The 23,330-nt window shown below is 41.3% G+C and overlaps 1 protein-coding gene across 1 annotated transcript in view; it reads left to right on the forward strand.

Annotated features, from left to right (window-relative positions):
• The window catches only part of CFAP58 (cilia and flagella associated protein 58), a 103,388-nt gene that overhangs the window by 34,970 nt on the left and 45,088 nt on the right, over positions 1 to 23,330 (forward strand). The window contains exons 12-15 of the mRNA XM_063133246.1: positions 144 to 284; positions 585 to 808; positions 3,059 to 3,170; positions 6,874 to 6,978. Of these exons, the coding sequence (XP_062989316.1) occupies positions 144 to 284; positions 585 to 808; positions 3,059 to 3,170; positions 6,874 to 6,978 (582 nt within the window). The remainder of the gene's footprint in view (positions 1 to 143; positions 285 to 584; positions 809 to 3,058; positions 3,171 to 6,873; positions 6,979 to 23,330) is intronic.

Here is a 23,330-nt window from a genome sequence, read left to right on the forward strand (position 1 = left end):
AATCGAACAAAACATGAGAAACTAAATGAGTGTAAGAATGTAAGACTGTCTAAATCTTAATAATCTTAAATTCCCAGGTTTATGAAGTGGGAAGTTGTTACTAAACACAATTTCTTTTCCTGTTTTTTTTTTGTTTCTGTCAGAGTGAACTGCTTAAAATGAGACAACAAGCTCTGGAGACTAAACATTTTATTGAAAAACAAGAGGAGGAAGAAAGGAAACTCTTGAAAATTATTTCTGAAGCTGATGCAGAGAGGATGAGGCAAAAGAAAGAGTTAGACCAGGTAGGCAGCAAAAGCTTCCTTTAGTGTCCAGTATGACATATCTGGAGTACATTGGCATCAGCCCACTAAAAATAGCATGTTGCAAAATAGAATTATATCAACTTATTCTAGCTAAAGATTTGGCTTTCTGCCTGGGCAGATTAATACCCTCTCCAGTAATGTTGTATGTACTGCTGATATGTACCATTTTGATGCTGTGCTTTTCGCTGATGAAGATACTGCCCCTAATGCTTTATGACTGACAGTTTTCGTACATTCAGCCCATCTGTAGAATCTTGCCTTGGCCTGCCTCATTTCTAGGTTATTAGTGAAAGAGACATCCTGGGGAGCCAGCTGGTTCGGCGCAACGATGAATTGGCTCTTCTGTACGAGAAGATCAAAATCCAGCAATCAATTCTGAACAAGGGAGAAATGCAGTACAGGCAAAGAGTGGAAGACATTCGACTACTCAAGCTGGAGATCAAGAAACTTCGTCGGGAAAAGGCAATACTTGGCAAGAGCGTGGCTAATGTGGAAGAACTCAGGTAGAAAGACAAAAGAGTGAATCAATTTTGCTTGTGGCTGTGGCCATGACACTGCTTTTGAGACACCAGGGAATGCTTGTTTTCTTGCATGACAAAGATTTGTGTTGACATGTAAGTTATTTCAAAGAAGAATTTGCTTCAGCTGACCTCATATGCATACTAGATTTAAAGTAAAATAAATCAGCTAGTTGACAGCCAGAAAAAAACAGTATTGTTTTAAGGGAAAGTTGCTAGCATTAAACTATCCTATATCCCAGGTTTACTTCATTGTTTGAGCTACTAGCAACATAAGTCGATGGACAGCAATGGGAAATGTGTTCACAGTTCAGTCAACTACTTAATGGTGCCCAGGGCCCACATGAGCAGAACTGCTTTTTATTAGACAATTCATATCGACACAGAACATTTGACATATTTATAACAAACTGTAATATATTCTCAGTTTTCCATCCTTCCAGATTTATCTGGTGGCTTGATCTAGTAGGATGATTTGCTTAAATTTTCATTGGAGATGATGATTGCTTCACACTAAAACTTTATGGATTTGACCCCTTTTGATGCTCTATAGAGCTGTGGGTGCCATTTTTTTCATCCACCCCCTCCAAATTTGGGGGTGATGGCCTGGAGGGGTGTATGCAGCCTATGGCCCATGTGTTACTCACCCCATCCTACTGCAGTGCATTCTACATAAGGTATTGCTTGCAAATGTTGTATCGCATTGGAAGAGTAGCAGCTGTATAAACTCTTGATGTTGCGGATGGCATTATTCATTTTTGTAATAGTGTTACCAGAGTAGATATGGGTACAGAGTTTGCATCTGTGTCTGCTATAAGGTCTGGTTCCTGTGTCTGTATCTGTTGCAAAGTCTGTTGTGGCTGGTTAGTACCCCTTTTACGCTGGAAAGCTGTCCGCAAGCAAGTACAGGCCTGTGAAAAGGAAGTGTCATTGAGAAGGATGGGCTGTGGATCACTACTGATATGTTTGAATTGCCTTAGCCAGGAACTATAGATGACAAGAAGTGGTGTTCTGTTGCTTTCTCTTCTGGCTCTGGCCTGTAGTGATTATTCTTGCATGTTAGCCTGGCCCTTTTGATCTGTTTTTCCCTCCCACTTCATTGGGTGGGTATTGTAGTCTGAGAAATGCCTGATTTAGATCCTTAAGCTTTGCATCTTTGATGAGTCTGAACAGATGCGTATGTATTCTAAGACAGATGTAAACAATACATTTTGTGGTGTGTTCTGGGTGGAAGCTGGAAGCATGTATATATATAGTGGTCTGTTGGTTTCGGATATAGGGTGGTATATATATGTCTATTATGTAGTTGCACTGTTTTATGCAGGAAATGAACCTCAATCAATGTGAGCTCTTTTCTGTAGCTGTAGGAAACACGTTGTTGAAAATACACATTTTTTATGTGCACAGAATACATTTCATTTTTAGACATTCATTAAAATGTTTTATAGGTACAGTTTTACCATATGATGTGTGAAGCAGGTTAAGCTAGTGAAAAGATAATGATGAGTGGAAGTTTTTCAGTTCCAGTATTTAGCTGGTATACTATGAATAGAAATATAAATGGGCCTTCTGCAACTTGCCACGGGGAGCGATCCATTTTATGTTTTTTTTAACTACGTTAAACTTCTAGGGTTTGCTTGCTTTGAAAAAGCCTGAAGTTTGTGTCTTTCAGTGAACACTCAGTATTATAATTTACATGGAATTGCTGAGAAATTCTCAGCAATAAGGTTAGTTAGGTTGTTTTGGGAACGCTGGGTTGGATCAAGATTTAATCATACTTAGAGTGGAAAATTGAAATTAGTGGGACTTGTTAGTCATGGCATGTTCGACTAAGCATGACAGGCTGGATCTAACTTGTGTTTGTCTTCTTCTGATAGTAGGTATGATGAGATAAATATGATATTTGGACAGTTTCACCTGTACTTTGCCATCCCTGGTCACTCATATGATGTCAAGGCCTATGTAATATACCTTTGCTTAAATACCTCCAGCAAAGGGGAAACCATGACCTCCCAAGTCCGTCTCTTCTACGTCTAGACAGTAGGATGTCCGAAAATAGCATTACTACATGACACTCTTCAAGAATAAATGCTGAAAATGTTTTGCTTGAGTAATTGAAACTACTGTTAAATATATGCGGGGGGAGAGAATGGGGTGGAGATATATTTACACAAATACTTTATGTATGGGCTTATTCGTAGAGGTCATAATATTTGTGTGGCTCTCTTTTTGAAGGCAGGAAGTTTATCATATGCAGAAGGAGTTACTGAAGGAACGAACACGCTGTAGAGCCTTGGAGGAAGAGCTGGAGAATCCCATGAATGTTCACAGATGGAGAAAATTAGAGGTACAATGTCACATTCCAAAAAAGCCCAGGTTTTCAAATAAGTAGCATGATACAAAGCATATTTTGTTTTAATGTTATGCAAATTGACATCACAAAGGGCAGACAGCCAAAAATTTACATACTATATTCTAGAGCGATAAATGACAGATAGGCTTTATATGCACAATGTATTTGGTGGTTATCTTTGTGTTGCTTCCATAATATATGATTGGAGAAAGCTTCGGAAAATGAAAATGATCAAATCCCAAATATAAAAGAGTGGTATAAAGGGCTGGACTTAAAGGGCCAATTTGCACGATTGTCACAGTCATGGTGGGTTGCAGTATGTGGGTTGCAGCATGTGCGGGCATCCGTATTCAGAATGATTGTTCGCACGTGCCACAACACACCATGGTTTAATTAATTAAGCCACAGTGGGTTGTGGCAATCATGCGAACTGGGTCAAAGAGTTAGACAGAAGGATGGGGGATTTAAATAGATCAACGTACTTTAGAAAAGGAATGACCTTTCCACTGTCAACTGTGAAATGCTGTAAAAGGTGGTGTACATTGAGAGCTGTTTTGCATGATTAAACTGTGGATTGTTTAAGCCTTTGCGAGCCATGATGTGTGCCAGCCAGCATTTTGCATATTCAACCTCTGACACTGGGTTGTTGTCTCATGGGCTGTTTCATTGTGTGAACCAGGTCAGAGAATAGTTCAAGTCAACCAGAATGGACAGCTATTCTGGATGGACAAGTAGGAGAAGAATCTGCGCAAGTAATGTAGCATTGTGTATATTGTGTTGTAAGCATTCACACTCCTTAGTAACCAAATTGAAAGCTAAATAAATCAAATCAGTTAAATGTGGGCTGAATCCATCTGAACATTTCTCAAGACAGTTGAGATTTCTGTTTTGCGTGCACATTGGTCATGGATGCAATGACGAAGGTTCTTCATCTGACCCTTTGCCTGTACTAACTTGCCCTGTAGCCAAATTTTGATGCTACATTTTAACTGATAAAGTATTCTCGCCTTTTCTCTTTGGAAATAGATGTAATCTAGAATGGTGAAGTTTATTATAAGTCAGTTCTAGTCAAAAAACATCGAACAAAGATGATTTAATTAAAATGCTGAGCAATTACTTATACTGGAGAAATATTTGTTTGATTTGCCCTAACCTAATGGAATAGAGTAATCTCTATGTCTAAATCATAGTAAATGGAATGTTTGGGTTCAGTCTATTTTGACATTCAAGTGTGACCAAGAAATGGAATTGTAGATGAATCTTTGCCAATAAAAGCAAGCTTGACTCTCATTGTGCCCATTGTATTCTATGGGACAAAGTGAAAAGGCTGTGAACTAATCTAGGACACAAATGTCCCTGTTCTAGATACTGAGGCCCACTAGGTCATCTTCTCTTCTGTCTTCTATGTCTATTTTAATGAAATAAAATGTTTGTATATCCTTGATGGACTTGAAACCTGTACATCTGATTGTTATGAAACTTTTAGGATTTGTTCTACCTCTATCTGGGATGGTTTTAGGCATAATGAAAATTCCATCTGCCATCTTGAAACAAAATGTCAGCCAATCAAAATCTTTATAGATTTACAGCTTCAAAACCATTTGATTTTAACCAAACGTGGCATGCTATTTCCGCACTGCAGCAAACATTTGATTACTTATATGATTAGAGTTATACACCTGACCCTCCCACTGCTGTGGGGCAAGGACAGACCCTCGTCCCCAGGGGACTGTAGGGGTGCACCATGACAGGGGCCGTCAGTAAGCATGGCTTTACTCAGGCAGGGCAGGCACAATGTGTCCAACTCTTGACAACTGTGTAGGTTTGCTTTAAGACTTCAGTGTATCCACCTAAAGGCTATTCTCATCCGTGCAAAGCCGAGTTCATTTTCTAGTCTTCTATAAAATAATGGTTGCCATTCATTCCTGCATGAAAAAATAAAGTGCTGAAATTGGAGCCAAAATTGTGGTGAAGGCAAAACCTATTGCTTACCTCTGACACTGACTGGGTTCGGATGATCAACGGGGGAAACAACATAGTATGTGTTGCTTCCCCCCACTCCTGCACGTGCCAGTCGTGTGACTGGCATTTTCCTAATTACCCACACTGCAGGGTTCTGTGTTGTCTGAACCTGGTGCATGGTGGGGCTGGCTTCTTACCCACCCTACAACACCTAGGTTGTTGTAGGCATTGTGGGATGGGTGAGATTATGGGGTGGGTAATTAGAGAAATGCTAGTGGTGTGACTGAGGGTGGGGGAAACAACCCATACTGCATTGTTTCCCCTGCTAATCTTCTTCACGTGGCCACTGTGTGACCTAACCTGATATGGGTCCCATGGGAGGTTGCAATGCTGATAGGGATTCTAGATGGTGCAGTGTGTTTCTGTGCAAGTATTTCTTTCTCCGTTCCTGACTTGCATTAGACTGCCCTTCCTTCACTTCCTTCCATCCATTATGATACTGGAAATTTTGCTAGTATATAAGTAAGCTTGCAATGTTATGCACACTTGCCTGGGAATCAATCCCATTGAACTCAGTGGGCATTACTTCTGAATAGATTTGCATTGGATTCCATTGTAAATGTGATTACAAGAAATGAAGCTTTTGAATCCTAGGTCACTAGAGGGGGTTTGGAACAGTTTGTAGCAAAACCAGGTGAAATAATTTGCAGACATTGAGACATATCCAAAACAAGTAACATGACTTTTATTTCATTTTCACAAATCAATACTTTGGCTATCTAACTTGAGAATGGAATACCAAATAAAAGTATGAGCAGTCCATCTCCTTTCGTATCATTAGGTAAAAATAGTGTAGTGTATTTATGGAAAATATAATTTGCTAATATTTCAGACCCCCCTTACCTTCTAGAAAACCCTGTAATTGCCTGCATTATTATAGGACTCCCTTTGCTTTTGGGACATTGCTGTCATTGGAGATTTTTCTTGTAGCTTGTTGCAGTGGCTAAACTTTCATGTTGTGAAGAGGCTGCCCTGCGGCTACTTGGCAGATGCCCCAAGGCAAACAGCTCTAATTTTGATCAGTGTTGATAAACTGTTCTGGGACAATGTGCATGTCAGCACCATTTTCCATGTGAGTGCCATCTTTGGAAGTAATTAATGGCAGCAGTTACTCTGTAACGTTGCGGTAACTCAACCTTTTGCCTCTTACATATTCCATAAGAACCAGAACTTAAAATATATCAAAGCTACTACAATCCAGAGTGATACTGGCCAGAAAACAAAGCACCTAACGGAGATAAGTACCATACGACTATGCCCTGATGTGCGCAAACTACTCCCATTATCTGCACGTTATCTTTTCACCACTGAAACTCTTGATGCTGCTTCCAAAACTAAATAAACGTCCAAACCTAAATATGAAGATCTCCATGATTATTCTGTGCGGGGGCAATTTGGGCCTGATATTGTCCAGGTTGATAGCCTAAGCAGTGGGAAATTTCCACACAGACTGTCTCAGACTGCCTGTATGAACTTCTCTTTTCTTTCCAATCTGTTCATGTTGCTAAGGTAATAAATAACAGCTCTGAAATTTACACATTATTCTATAAGAAGGTTGCCCTTGTTTGGCATGGAAGTTATTTTGCTTTTCAGTTATAAGCAATTAGGCACATACTACAAGGCACAGAGCTGGCAACAAAATATATAAATAAATATATATATATTTCTCACACAGGCCAGCGACCCAAGTACCTATGAGTTGATACAGAAGATACATGCATTGCAGAAACGGCTTATCAGTAAGACAGAAGAAGTGGTTGAAAAAGAGTTGCTCCTGCAGGTAACAGTTGACATGCTGGATGTATCCTGTTCACACTTACATGCTTTTCTTGGGACCTTCCCAGGTTATTGTAGTGTTTTTTTTTTACAGTAAATGTACAGGTGCTATTTATTTGCTATGAGGGATACCTGGCTTGTTCTTCTTTTGCAGGAATATTCATTTTTGCAAGCATTCAAATAATAATGTTTTGTTGCTGGGAAAATGCAATTCCTTTTCCAGCTAATGCAGGCAGTGGTGATGGCTTGTAATCTGGTTGTATGAATGTGTGATGTGATGAATAGTGCCTGTGATGTGAATGATTGGAGGGAACAGAAGTCCATTTGTCTATTTCTAATGAGCACACCCCTTGTGTGAGATAGTTCTGGTTCAAAAAGCTTCCTGCTGCATTCTTGACTCATTCTTGCATATAGTTTTGCTAGATCAGCACTGCTTTGATTTACAGCAACTGTACAGGACCACTCAACTGCAATATGATGGGTGGAAGCCTGCTTTCATCTCCCAAGATTCCTCCAGCTGTGAGTTCTCTTCTTCTAAACTGGCACAAAGCCATCCTGTGTTTTGCTTGCAGGTTGCCTTACAACACAGTAAGATTATTTTGCTCACCCCACCCCCAAAACCAAATATGATTAGAACTTGCAGAATTACCTCTGAGGGGTCTAATAGTATGAAGGTGGTTTTATCACACCTTGATTGACTGTGTGGAAAAGCCTTGAATGTTGTTGAGATATTCTGGTATTCTGCTGTTATGTAGAATTAAATGAACTGCATCTCATTTAATGAACTTTAGATGGCAGCACTAATTCACATATAGACAATCTCTGCTTTTTGCAATCCACAATTTCTGGATAGTCTGCTTCTACTTATAGCAAAAAAAGAAAGAAAAACAATTGATCACACCAGCTTTAAAGGGTACATCATTTCCTTGGTCAGGCCTTTCTTAATCATTTTGATTATGCCAGTAGTTATCAGGTCACTAGAGAATAATGCCAGCTGGATTTCATTTTTTGCCCATGATAGCTTCTGGTGGTAGATTTCAGTCAAGTTGTATTACCAGGCGCTGTGTTTTCCATAGTGTGTTTCAACATCATTGCCTTTGCTTTCAGGGAATGCTAAACATTTCCTCTTTCACACACTGTTTCTGTAGTCCATGCTGTGTGATACATATTTATACCATTGGGAATACCACTAAAACTGGAAAGGAAGGTTGCATATCTTTAGAGCATATCCCCAAAGACCTGTGTGTATACTGCATTTCATATAGTATGCAACACTTTGAGTGCCCCGTGTCTAAAAAGGCACCCTGTATTTTCCCAGCAAAGGAAAAACTGATAAATACAACAGGCAAAGTGGTGATTTAATCTGATAACAGAACATGACAATACTTGAGTTCATGTATATGTTTTTCTTAATAGAATTGTTGACTTCTGTGATTTTAGGTATCTACACACTGAATGTAAATGCATCAAGTATGAGTGAATTTTGCATTGCTGGGATAATCTGTTCCTTATGTAGCTAAAATCCAAGCACACTGAGTACACACTGGAAGTCAATAAGAATTTTTCCTTTTATTTAAGCAGGGTTTCTAGATGGAGTATGCTTTGCAATTTACTCTCTGTGAAAGTTGGGCTTTGTTAAAACCATTTATTTTCAAAAGCTGATAATGAGAGGAAAATGCAAGCACAAGAACAAGCTAAATGTGAATCCTTATATTAAAATTTCCTTCTCAACACTTTGCCACTAGATAGGTACAAGAAACCAGTGTCATTGTTTCAGTAAGGCTCTAAAGAGAGCGACAATTTCAGTAATTTCCTTAGAAAGTTAAACATTGGTTTGTAAGGAAACCATATAGCAATTAGTACAGTGTCACAAGAGTTAAATGGATTGTAGATTCCACCAGGATGTAACCTCTTCTTTTATCATCACCTTCTAGCTTATTCTTAGGGTTTGGTTTAACACCTTTGGGCTGTTGCACTGCTATTTTAGTATGGGTCAGTGTGAGATAAAGATTTAAAAGGCATTTGATGCGTTCTATCCCCACTGTAGCTCATTTTTAAGGATCATATCAGCACATTGCACTTTTAATGAATTAATGTGTAAAATCAAGGCTGCTCCCTTCTTCTGGAGGTCAATGCCAGTGGAACATGGATCGATTCCATGCATTCCCTCACCTCTTCATTCACCTCTCCCTTTCTCTCCTCTCCCTTCCTCCTCAAATTATGGCATATATGTGCGTTATTGTTAATAAACTTATTTTCAGCAGAGGATGGGGAATAGTAGTAAAAAAATTCTTTTTCTTGTATAATAAAACAAAACTTTAAAAAATAAATAGACGAGATAGAGAAAAGCAGGGATTACTGAGAAAGAAGGGGTGGATGATACATTTATAGAAGAACCTCCAAGAGATGTATACCTTTCCCTAGACAGAAACCCTTTCCTGAAGACTGAAAACTGGGAGGCATTGAAACTCTAGAATTGGAGAAGGACCAGCAAAATGTTTCCTTTTAAAATGAGGCTTGTTTCCTTGTGGAAAACACAGACCAACCCAGCCAAGCTGCCACTTGTTTCAGTGAAAAAATTAAGCTTAGGGAAAAGCAGAACCTCAGTATCTTGCACCTTCTCCCCCCCCCCCCCCCGCCAAGAAGCATAGCTAGTGGGCTGTTGGAATTTGCTTTCCTGGCAAATTCCACAATCCGGAATTTGGGCAGAGATTCTACAATACCCAAGCATACCAGTAGTGAGAGCAAATGGGGGTGCCCGTTAAACCACAGCTTGGTACCAATTAGGAAGAGATGGCACACCTTGCTACTGGAAAGCTAACTTCTTATACTTTTTATACAAAACTATTGATGTCACAGCCAGTATGACACCCTAATTAACATGGTTATGCTTGTCCCAAACAAAAGTCTTGATGGTACTTCTTGCAAGCCATTCCTGATACAAAAGAATACTATGTAAAGATGGCTGTCTCAACTGTGACCACTGAGAGAACCTATGCATAACACCTTATAATTTTCTGGTGAGAAACCATCCTATTTATGAGAAATGCACATCTTGCTTAATGTACCCCCTTTTATTTTACTTACTTATTTTTTATTTACAATATCTGTATACTGTTGCACATCCAAAAATTTCAGAGTGGTGAATAGCAGAATAAAAATATTTTTTTTTTAAAAAAAGAACAGAATTCTGATAAAACTGGATTTTGATAAACCATGGGTATTTATTCAAGGAAGGCTTCCTGAAATAACAATGTTTTCAGGCGCCCCCAGAAGCAACACAATATTGGCACCTGCCTGACCTCCAAAGGCAGGGAATTCCATAGGAAGGGATCCACCACACTGAAGGCTGTTTTCCTGGTGGACTCCAATTGGGCCATAGATCCATGTAGAAACACCAGCAGCATGTTCTCTGATGACCTCAGTGACAGGGCAGGTTGGTAAGGGGGAAGGTGCTCCCTCAGGTATCCTGATCCCCAAGTTGTACACTAGTACTAGGACCTTAAACTTGGCCCAGTAGTGATAGGCAGCCAGTGCAGTTTCCTCAGGAAAATGGGCAGCTCCTGACAACAATCAATCTGCTGAGTTTTGCACTAGCTCCAGCTTCTGGAGCAGCCTTAAGGGCAGCCTGACATAGAGTGCATTGTAGTAATCCAATCTTGAGGTTACTAATGCCTGTACAACCATGCCAAGCTTTCCCTGTCCAGGAGAGGTCGTAGCTGATGAACTCGGAGCCGCTGCAGTCACTTGGGTTCCAGTGATAGTGATCCATCTAGGAGTACCCCCAGACTACAAACTTGATCTTTCAAGGGGAGTGCAACCCCATCCCAAACAGGCAATGAACCTATCTCCCAGGTTCAGGAACCACTCACCTACAGGATGTTCATCTTGTCAGGATTCAGTTTATTGGCCCTCTTCCAGCCAACAAGAAGTTGAGCAGAATTAACAGAATTGCACTCTCCCTGTCCCTCTCTCAATAAAGGTCATCCATCAGGGCGACCAAGGCTGATTCAATACTGTAACCAGATCGAAACCCAGCTTGGAATGGGTCTAGATAATCCAAGAGTGCCTGCAGTTGCTCCACCATGACCCTTTCAAGTACCTTTCCTAAAAAAGGGATATTTGCAACTGGGTGGTAGTTGTCTAATTGGGTCCAGAGTGGGCTTCTTCAGGAGTGACTGCGTTACTCCCGCTGTAAAAACAGCAGGGACCACCCCTTTCCAAAGAGAAGCATTTATCACTCCCTGGACCCATTCAGTCATACTCCTTCAGCTAGCTTTTATTAGCCAGGAAGGGCAGGGATCGAGAGGGCATGTGGTTGGTCGCATTGCTGCAAGCACCTTGTCCACATCATTACGACACAGCAACTGGGACTGATTCCACAAAATTGTATCAGACACCTCAATTTAAACTGGTAAAAACAGCATCAAGATCGCTGTGGAGAAAAGCAATTTTGTCCTCAAAGTGCAATGCAAATGAGTCACAATGAGTCCTCAACAGGCCAGTGTCTAGTTTGCTATGGAGGATGTTTACAGCCCTTGGACCACCTGGAAGATCTTTGCTCGATGTCTAGTCGAGTACACAATGGAGGCAGCAAAATAAGCTTTCTTTGTTGCCCCCACAATTATGTGCTCTAGAGTGTGCAAGGTAATCTTCACTTCAAGTATTACACCATTTGCACTCTATCCGACATCCAGCCTGTTTCATTGACCACAGCTTCCCAGTATAGAAGGAAGGGAGTAGACTCTACAGCATTGGAGAAGGCACTCAGGTGTAATCAGGTCGATGGCCCTTTGCATCTCAACATTCCACAGTGAGACTAGGGCCTCAGCTGGATCACCAGCTCTCTCCATTGGAAAATCCCCAAGAGCATTCAGAAATCTAGTAGATTCCATCAGTCTCCTGGGGCAGACCATCCTAATGGTCCCACCTAATGGTCCCACCTTGTAGGAGGGATGTAGTGCCGTGAGTTCAAATCTCACCAGGAAATGGTCTGACCATGACAATTGCTTGGACCCCACCCACCCCAATCTTCAGACTTGCAACTTGGAGCAAAAACTAAATCAAGGGTATGTCCAGCTTCATGTGTTGTACCAATGACAAACTGAGACAGCCCCATGTTTGTCATGGAGGCCATGAAGTCCTGAGCTAGAACTCCAGAGACAGCCTCACCATGGAAGTTGACTGCTTATGGGCATATTTACACTTCTGAAAATGCCTGATTTAGCCTTACATACTTGACAGACATGTTTGGCTTATCCCTTTGTATTTTTCCTGCCTTGCCAAGGTCAATGGGTGAAAGGCACCAAGGTTATTGTTCTCTGGCCAAGATCAGGTCTGTTTGGTTCACTCTAAAACCAAGCTATTTGCTAACAATATAATTCCACCCACCCTCATTTTTGGTTCAAAAGGTTGTGATTTGACCCAAGTATTCAAAGGCACCCAAATAAAGAGCATTATTGGTGACTAAATGGAAATGATGGTAGCTGAAGTGACTCAAGTTGGACTAGACAGCAGTTAGGTGTGAGGATACAACATGGAAAGTAATGGAACAAGAACAGAGTAGGGATATTTACTGGGTGGCCTTTGTTCATGAGGGAATCCTTCCATTACCAGGCATCAGGGTAAGGAATCAAGCTATGGGAGGGTGTGGCAAGGAACATGGCAGTCTGAGTTAGTGGGCCATCTCGGAGGCTGCTGTGACTCCTAGCTGCAAAACTCTTCTTGAATGCATAACTGCAGATTCTTCTTAGTTTTTTAAAAAATTAGGTGAGGACTTTGTCTTAGGAGAATCTAGAGATGAGAGAGATAGCAGAAACAAAACCACACTGTAGATTCTAGTGCCAAAATGAGCCCTAATGTATTTAAGGCAAGTTGTATCCCTGTATGGAAGCATAAAGGAGCAGATAGACAGAATTTTGTTCTGTAGGAATCCACAACAGGATTTTTTTTTTAGTTAGTGAAAATCAGCCTTGGCAGGCTGTGATTTTGAGCAGAGGATGGTGGGAGGAAGATGTACTTAATCCGTTCCCCAAGGGCATTGTTTTCTATTCAAAATCACCCCTAAGCTACATTTTATCATATAGGAGTTACAGATATGTAATTTATCTTATTAATATGCATCAGGAATATCATAGGAGGGAGGAGAAGCAATTTGGGGAAGAGTAATTCCCTTTTTCATTTAAGGGACTTTGCTACATTTATTTATTTGGGGCAGTGACCATCTGTACCCTAGCACTAATAATGTTGCCCTAGTGTAAACGAAAACTAGCTCAGTGCAACTAGTAGTGTTAGGACAATGGGGAAAATAGAGGCAATTTGCCTCCAAAATTGGCAGCAAATTGCTGCATTGTCCTAGCAAGCACTCAAGGTGACATTCGTGGTCCTTTCCCTGCCCCATATTTTATTGATGCAACAATCCTGTGAGATAGGCTAAGGTTGAGTGGCCCAAGGTGAGTGTTCGACATATATTTGCTCACAAATGTGTTCTAATTGAATATCTGGAAACAAATTCTGACATGTTTTAAAGAGGGAGAAACTACCTCTCATCAGATGAAATTTCTCTCCACTGAAGTGATCTAAAGCGATTTTTGTAACTTCCAACTAGGGATGTATAAGAAATTTGTTTCAGTTTCCTTTTGATCAGGATTGATCAATTTCACACCTTCTGAACTGAATATGGTCTTGGATGCAAACTGCAGTTGGAGTCTGTATGTTTTTGAGCTTGAAAAGTAATTTGGGGGCCTAAAAAAAAATATTCGAAAGTGTGTATACATTTGGAAAAAGGTCATGAAAAAATGCATACTTTTGAAAAATGCAGACAAATACACTTTAATCAATGTGAGAAGAATGCAACATTTCAAACATGTGCACAATGGATGTGTACATTTGGGGAAATATGCACAACAATCCACATGTGAAAAGAAAAAAAATAAAGCTCACAATCTGATACTTGAGTTGCAATGAGCTTCAGGATTCAATTTGGACAACTTCAGTGAACTTGAGTTTTGCTGATTCACACATCTCTACTCCCAACATTCAAAATAATGAGATTTATAATTTTCAAGCATCTACAGTTATGAAACTAGAAATGTAAACAGAAAATAATTGTACACTGAGATTTTCCTCTTATCTAGAGACTAAAAACAGGATCCATAGTTGGGAATGAGAGAACTGAGAAGCAGGTCTAAATGTTCACACACCATGGCAATGTATGCTGTTTTCATTCCTGGATAGTGTGTTTCATTGGTGAAGATAGTCTAAAATATTGAACTTGAATAAATGCTAGTATTGTCCAGAATGATCTTGGCTGTTTGGGACCCTATTGCTAACCATTGTGGTCATTTTTGTTGTAGTCCTTGCTGTCAGGATAGAATATAATGTGCATAGCCCAAAAGCATAGCTCAAAAGCTTCTACCATGTATTTTTTGTAAATAACCTTGATGAAGGCCCTCGTGTCCACACATAGTTGACATTTTCCCACCTTTAGCTACTGTTCCAAATTGCCCTTCTCTCCCAGGAGCTGCTCTGCCATTGCAGGAAGAAACGAGGTCTTTTGTTGATTCCTGTCACTCTCTGAGCCTTTCTTTTATGTAGCTGTGGGTGGAAGGTGATAACCTGGAAATAAATGAGTCCCTATACACCACAGCTGTAAATGCTGCAGGAAGATTTGCCACTTCCAAAAGGAGATGAATTTTTATGGGTCTTTCACTACATTCAGGTAAGTTTGGCTTCCCAAGCCTGGGAGCTTAGGTAACAGGGAGATTGATACTTTTACCATGCTAAATTGAGATTGCAATTGTTTATTGGAAAACAGTGTTCAAAGAGCCATTCTTGGTTTTTGAACTATGGGAAATACAATGCACAAGGAGGATTTAAAATAAACAACAATCGTTGTCTGCTGTTGGGGCATTCAGTGTACTTGGGTGTGTAATTAGATGTAATGCTAAATAAACTTTGGGGATTTCATATTATTCATAATAAAATTACTATAGAGAGAGCTCCCTTATGCCCACTCCATTAGTTATGATTACATGTGGAGAACATCACAAAGTTCACTCCATTAGTTATGATTACAAAGTGTGGAGAACATCATTCACACAGCAGCAATAAAAAATTTGCAGAGGAAAATAAATAAATAAAATCTCTATAATTAATACAGCATTGGTGTCTCTTAACCCCTATTTATTTCAATCACTTTGGCTTTTCAAAAATTAATGTTTGTTTTATTTCATTTGTATAGGCTGCAGTTCTGTTTACATTGGGTGATTGTTGTCAGGGTGGAAGACCTAGAAGGAAATATGTCTGACCTCCTGAGAAATGCTTTTTGTGCCTCTATCACAAGCCAAAGGATGGGGAAAGCACCTTATTATGTGACTCCTTTGTGATTACTGTGGAGAGCAGAAGCACAGAAGAGCTTTCAGTCTCTGATAAACTTTGTTTCTTTTTTCCTTTTCAGCAGCTAAGTAGTTCATCTAGTCTAGTTTAGTAGGTTGAGGGAGGAAATAGGAAATACAGCTTGAGAGCCATTCCCAATTGCTTCTTTCCCTCTAGGGCATGATGACAACAGACTCACCTTGCTTGATGACTAAGAGGTGTATTTAAAAGTTATAAAGCTTGCATCAAAAGCCATTTGGACTCCCAGAGTCAGAAGTTTAAACACTTGTTTCAATGAGGGAAGCGATGTAAGCTGGTTTTGAGGCCCTGTGAAAGTTATTCATCACAGTTTGAAATAATGCAAACTGCACAGTAAAACATCCATTTTCTCTAAGAATTAGCGTTATAAACCCTTAACAATAAATTAATGTAAACAGTCATGGAAAACCTTTTAATAGACCTGATGCTGAAGAAGAGAAGTCTATGACTAAAAAGGTGATGTTGCCTCAGATTCTAAACTGGGGCTGTTGGATACAGGTCAAGAGCCTTTCAGACAGTTTACAGGATATAGACCTGTCAAGAAAGCCACGTATCTACAATGCTGATGTGGATTTCTCTCAGACGATATTTTATAGACTCTCATATACTAAGGAAGAAAGAACTCATGAGAGAAGACATACGTTCCCTACTTGCCTCAATCATCCACCAGTTCACTATTTTTTTTTATGATTCAAGCACCATTCTGCAAGCTGCAACACTGCTTAGAAGAGAATTGCACAGAGGTGGCAAGCTTGTCAGCATACTCAGAAATGTAGAGGAACTAAATCTAGATAGGATGAAGCCTGACTTGCTTCAGCTCTGAGAAGTTGTTTCGGATCTGATTCAGGAGGCCTGAGACTGAGGTGGGAAGCATAGCTAAATTTCTGCAACTTGAATTGGTTCATTCCAGTTTGGATCAAAGATAGATGAATTTAAGTCTCAGATGACAATGTGGAAATTTTAGTTTGAAACTAGATTATCTGTTCAGACATGTAAGTGGCTGCAATAGAAATGCCATGTATGCCTCTGGCTGAACACATACTACTGCCGATGTGGTGGACACATACATCTCTTCGTAGGTTTACAGCCTACAGCATTTGAATTTGTGTGTGACTTTACTGGTTGTGGCCATTCTATTTCTTTGAACTTTAGGAAACGCAGAATTATGGGGTGGTTTTTTTTTAGAAAGTTCTGCTTCACGATTTACTTACCTGCATCCTCTGTATATTACATTGCACAGAAAGCCATTTGAACAATTATTGCCAAGGAGACCTGTTTTTTTTTTTAAAAAATCTTCCAGTGATGCTTAGCTTTAAACTACCACAAGTGCTAAGGCTCTTTTAGATGGACATTTCCTAGTTTACCAATCAAAATATATTTGGGTAGCTATTCCCTCTTTAACAGATTTTCTGTGGGAAGGAAAAATACAGAACAAGTGGTGGGAAAACATGGGAGGGTTACACATGGAAGCCATTGTTGTCTCGACCCCCATAAAGTTCTGTGAATAAAGCAGGGTGATTGCACAATAAAAGCCTCATCTGGAAAGTGACCCCAGAGCCATCTTTAGCCACCCTTTGGGAAAGCAGTTAAAAGTCATGTGGCTGCCCGTCATTTGAACCCTATTTTATTCTTAATACTTATTGTCTTAATTTTTTATTACCATTGATTATATATTTCTTTAAACCATGTTTAGGCTGTTCATGTTGGAATGGTGTGGCACATTTTTTTTTTAAAAAAAGAACTTAAAATAAATAAATGCAATATAATACTTATTATACTTTGGATGCCTATGGCAAAGGTGCCATAGAGTGATTTATAAACAGGCATTTGCTTATTTGGGGTGTGAGTTCATTTACGTACTGTTATTAATTTTGTAAGGGAACAAATTACATACAGTAAATGAACGAAGTAGTAGTAATTACCTTGTGGATATAGCTAGTATAGCTTTTGGAAATTGTTCCATTAAAATAGAATTATGCACCTTTTTATTTGTTTAAAAATCTTGCTGTCTTCCCGTAAGGCAGCTTCCTTTTTAAAAAATTGATTTTTCTGCCTAACTGACTAAAAGTCTGGTTTACTTAACTGCAAATTCAGACTGGATAACAGCAAGATGGCATCATATTACTTGCTAGTTGTCAGTCAACTTCTCTAAAGACTTGTCATGAACATAATGAAGGCAGATACAGAAAAGATTTTAGTTGAGAGGAAATGCAAAAAGAACCGCCTTTATTCAAGTAAAGTTTATGTCAAGGTGAAAACCTTGACATATTCAGAGTTCTTATATAGATTTGATAGTGGTATTTTTTAAGCACTGGAAGTTCTGCAACCTTAAGTCATTTTGGTTTAAGTTAGCTCTTATACAGTTAGTCAAAGCAAATGTTTGTGACGAGATTCCATTAAAAATGTAAATATCAAATTTTTGAGCAGTAATTTTACCCTGAAGTTCATGCTTAGCCTTAAAGTCAGAATTTTAATCTTAACCTAAAAAGGTTACTGTGAGGTAATGTATGTTCTGTGTTTTAGAATGTACTGTGTTGGTTCAATCTGGTGATAGTGGGACAGAAGAAGTTTTCAAATGTATGCTTCATTGTTGCCTAAAATTCAAAGTAAAACTTAAATTGATTAGAAAAGATCACTGGAACGCTGCACACTCTCTGCTACTGCTTTTTCTCTCAGGAGAAGAGTTACTTGGATTTTCTCTTGACTGCTGTAACTATTGGTAAAAAAATATGGGATATGTGAGTTTCACAGTGATGTACCCTGTATTGTGTCTCAGTTAGAGGCCTATCAGGCATGCATTGAATGTGTGATGGCTTAAACCGGAAAGTGGGCCTGGTGTGCATGCAACTCCTGCCCCCAGCCTCTTGCATCAACTGGCTCTACTTCAGGCCTTGCACAATAAAGGTTCCTAAATGTTCAGTGATGGTGAACCCTGCTGAACTTGCAAAATTCAAAAGTGGAGCCAGTGCACGGTGCACTGGGGTGAGACGTGCAGACTTCCCTGTTCCCATTTTATGCTCCCTGTTGAAAACAACAATGAAATTTAATAGGGATAAATGCCAAGTTCTACATTTAGGAAATAGAAACCAAATGCACAGTTACAAGATGGGGGATACTTGGCTCAGCAATACTACATACGAGAAGGATCTTGGAATTGTTGTAGATCGCAAGCTGAATATGAGCCAACAGTGCATTATGGCTGCAAGAAAGGCAAATGCTATTTTGGGCTGCATTAATAGAAGTATAGCTTCCAAATCACGTGAGGTACTGGTTCCTCTCTATTCGGCCCTGGTTAGGCCTCATCTAGAGTATTGCGTCCAGTTCTGGGCTCCACAGTTCAAGAAGGACACAGACAAGCTGGAGCGTGTTCAGAGGAGGGCAACCAGGATGTTCAGGGGTCTGGAAACAAAGCCCTATGAAGAGAGACTGAAAGAACTGGGCATGTTTAGCCTGGAGAAGAGAAGATTGAGGGGAGACATGATAGCACTCTTCAAATACTTAAAAGGTTGTCACACAGAGGAGGGCCAGGATCTCTTCTCGATCCTCCCAGAGTGCAGGACACGGAATAACGGGTTCAAGTTAAAGGAAGCCAGATTCCAGCTGGACATCAGGAAAAACTTCCCGACTGTTAGAGCAGTACGACAATGGAATCAGTTACCTAGGGAGGTTGTGGGCTCTCCCACACTAGAGGCCTTCAAGAGGCAGCTGGACAAGCATCTGTCAGGGATGCTTTAGGGTGGATTCCTGCATTGAGCAGGGGGTTGGACACGATGGCCTTGTAGGCCCCTTCCAACTCTGCTATTCTATGATATGTTCAGTGGTTTGGTGCTTTAGTGCCAAACATGAAAGTACCAGATAAGGTGTCTAAAATTTCACCTGGGATTGCAGGCTGAATGATCCATGCTGGCCCCATTTTGTTCCCTGTGTTGCTGTGCTGTTGGAAACTGGAGCCAATTTAGCTCAGGGTGCATGTATGTTGTAGGTATCAGATGTATAGAACGAGTATTTATTTATTTAAAACATTTCTTGGCTGCCTTTCAGGGCAGAGGCCCTCACAAAGCGGCTTACAACAATAAAATACATAAAATACTAAAAATAATAAAACATTAAAAGCAATAAAAACATGTTCACAATAAAATACAAATTAAAATAGCATAACAAGACCTCCCTCATCCACAACCTAATTGTGGATGAGGCAGCTGATCTCGCATATATAACCGAGACCTGGGTGGGTGAGCAGGGAGGAGTTAGTCTCTCCCAGCTATGCCCACCGGGGTACTTGGTTCAGCATCAGGGTAGACCTGAGGGCCGGGGGTGGGTGGGTTACTGTGGTCTATAGGAACTCCATCTCCCTCTGCAGGCTCCCTGTCCATGTAACTACTGGTCTGGAGTGTTTGCACCTTGTGTTGGGCCAACGGGACAGATTAGGGATCCTGTTGGAGTACCGCCCACCCTGCTGCTCAACAGGCTCCCTGGCTGAGCTGACGGAGGTAGTCTCGGATGTGCTGTTGAGAGCCCCCAGACTGTTGGTTCTGGGGGATGTCAACATTCACACTGAAGGCACCTTATTCGGGGCAGCTCAGGATTTCATGGACTCCATGACAACCATGGGACTGTCCCAATATTCCATCGGACCAACGCATGTAGCAGGGCATACTCTAGACTTGGTTTTTGCAACTGGACAGGGAGATGGTGATCTGAAAGTGGGGGACTTCACAACAGTCCCCGTGTCATAGTCTGATCACTGCTTGCTAAGGTTTAGACTTACAGTGGCTTTTCATTAAGATGGTCCGCCCCCGGAGACTAATGGATCCGATTGGTTTCCAAAGGGCTCTGCGGAGTTTTCCAGCTGATAGGGCTGGCTCTCCTGTTGAAACCCTGGTTGACCTGTGGAATGCAGAAATGACCTGGGCGGTTGACATGATTGCTCCTGAGTGCCCTCTCCTGAGTAGAGCTCATATGGCTCCGTGGTATACCCCAGAGCTGAGAGCGATGAAACAAAATAGGAGATGGCTTGAGGACAGATGGAGGCGAGCTCTGAATGGATGTAATCAACTACTGGTAAGTGCATACAATACAGCATATTCAAAGGCAGCAAGGGCAGCAAAAAAGTCAATATTTTGCGGCCACTATTACATCATCTATCTGCTGCCCAGCGGAACTTTTCAGAGTTGTTCGGGGGCTGTTAGATGCTGGCCCCAAGGACATTGTAGAACTCTCTGAGTACCGCTGTAATGAATTTGCCAGGCACTTCCAGGACAAAATCTTTGACATCTGTCAGGACTTAGACTCCAGTGTTATAGCAGTTGAATCTAGTGAGTGTCCAGAGCGCAGGCTTGTCCTGTTTTCTTGGATGAGTTTCACTTGGTACAGCTTGAGGATGTGGACAAGGTGCTTGGACAGGTCCACGCAACCACCTCTGTACTGGATCCTTGCCCCTCTTGGCTAATAAAAGCTAGCAGGGATGGAACAGCTGGCTCGACCAAGGAAGTGATTAATGCCTCTCTGCGAGAGGGAGTGGTCCCAGACCGTCTGAAAGAGGCGGTAGTGAGACCACTCCTGAAGAAAACTTCCTTGGACCCGGAAAATCTTAGTAATTACAGGCCGGTAGCAAATGTTCCATTCCTGGGCAAGGTCCTTGAGTGGGTGGTTGCGGGCCAGCTCCAGACACTCTTGGATGAGACTGATTATCTGGATCCATTTCAGTCAGGCTTCAGGGCTGGTTTTGGCAAGAAACAGCCTTGGTCTCCCTGTATGATGACCTATGTAGGGAGAAAGACAGGAGAGGGAGTGTGACTCTGTTGATTCTCCAGCGGCTTTCGATACCATTGACCATAGTATCCTTCTGGGACGACTCGCTGAGCTGGGAGTGGGAGGTACTGCTTTGCAGTGGTTCTGCTCCTATTTGGCTGGTTGGATACAGAAGATGGTGCTTGGGGAATATTACTTGGCCCCGTGGACTCTCAAGTATGGGGTCCCGCAGGGGTCGGTTTTGTCCCCCATGTTGTTTAACATTTGCATGAAGCCGCTGGGTGCGGTCATCCGGAGCTTTGGAGTGTGCTGTCATCAGTATGCTGACGACACGCAGCTCTATTTCTCCTTTTCATCTTCTGCAGGAGAGGCTGTGGATGTGTTGAACTGTTGCCTGGCTGTGACAATGGACTGGATGAGGGCTAATAAACTGAAACTCAATCCAGACAAGACTGAGATGCTGTTAGTAGGTGATTCCGCTGACAGGATGGGGGGGGTGTTCTACCGGTTCTGGATGGGAATGCACTCACCCTGAAGGAGCAGGTTCGTAGCTTGGGGGTTCTTTTAGACCTATCATTGTCACTTGAGGCTCAGGTGACCTCAGTGGCATGGAGTGCCTTTTACAAAATCTGGTTGGTGGCCCAGCTATGCCCCTATCTAGACAGGGATAACCTGGCTTCAGTTGTCCATGCTCTGGTAACCTCCAAGTTAGATTACTGCAATGCACTCTACGTAGGCTGCCTTTGAAGACGGTTCGGAAGCTGCAGCTTGTGCAAAATGCAGTGGCCAGATCGATTTCAGGAACCAGAAGGTTCGACCATATAACACCTGCTCTGGTCCGCTTGCACCGGCTGCCTGTATATTTCCGAGCTCAATTCAAGGTGCTGGTTTTGACCTATAAAGCTTTGGACCACAATACATGATGGGACGCTTCTCCCGACGTGAATATACCCAGTCACTACATTCAACATCTAAGGTCCTCCTCCGGGTGCCTACTCCGAGAGGGGCTCGGAGTGTGGCAACGAGGGACAGGGCCTTTTCGGTGGTGGCCCCCAGATTATGGAACGATCTCCCTGACGAGGCTCACCTGGCACCAACGCTGCTATCTTTCCGGCACCAGGTTAAGACTTTCCTCTTTGCCCAGGCATATGGTGGCACATCTTAATCACCCACATGTTTAGTTTTTTTAACGGTTTTTAATGCTTTATGTGTGTATGTTCTGTGTTTTAGAACTTTAAATTTTGTATACTCCTTTCTATCTTAATTTTAGAATTTCTGTAAACCGCCTAGAGAGCCCTGGCTATGGGGGCGGTATATAAGTGTAATAAATAAATAAAATAAATAAATCCAGCAAGAACAACAATATCAGCAATAACAATATACATTATGGGAAGGCCATGGTAAAATAAAATGTTTTAAGGCCTTCTTGAAAGCCAGCAGGGATGGTGCATGGTGGACCTCTGATGGAAGTTTGTTGCAGAGGTTTGGGGCTACCGCAGAGAAGGCCCTCTCCTGTGTAGACACCCCCCTAATTGCTCTCACAGGTGGGCAACTGAGAAGGGCCTCACTTTCTGATTTTAAAGTGCAGGCAGGCTGATATGGGTGAATGTATGTTGAGTGCAGGGCTGAGTGCAGTGCAGCCGGTTGAAGTAATAGAGTGTTGTGTATCAAACACTTTCCACTCTTTGTACTTGTCAGACCACCTCACTGCAGCACTCCTGCCCACTTCCTGTGATGAGAGTGCCAACTGGGCATCAGTATGCCTGGCATGGTAGAGATGGAGCAGGGCTTATCATTTTTCTACAGTCTTTCACTTTGAACTTTCAGGGGCACTTCTGTTGAGGTCACAGCTTTATGCCAAAACCATGAGCAAGAAACACATGCAAATGTGTTATCATATGTGAGTATAAGTTTGAACTATTTGAGAATTACTATGTTCAAACACAAAATTCTTTTTCTCCCCAGTAAGAGTTAAAGTACTCATTTTTCCACTCTGAAAAAAACAAGACGTTAAGAGGTAGGGAGTGGAAATGACCCTTACTCTCCAGTGCATTAATTCTGTTTAAGGCTAGCAGTCCTGATATCGATGCCACTAGTGTAAAGAAGACACAATACCAGCAAATCTGGTCCTGGTATTTTCTTTTTGTTTCCTTGTTGAACATTTGTACTTGAGAAGACAGTTGCCCTCAG

This window comes from Elgaria multicarinata, chromosome 8, assembly GCF_023053635.1.
Source record: "Elgaria multicarinata webbii isolate HBS135686 ecotype San Diego chromosome 8, rElgMul1.1.pri, whole genome shotgun sequence".
Classification (NCBI taxonomy): domain Eukaryota; kingdom Metazoa; phylum Chordata; class Lepidosauria; order Squamata; family Anguidae; genus Elgaria; species Elgaria multicarinata.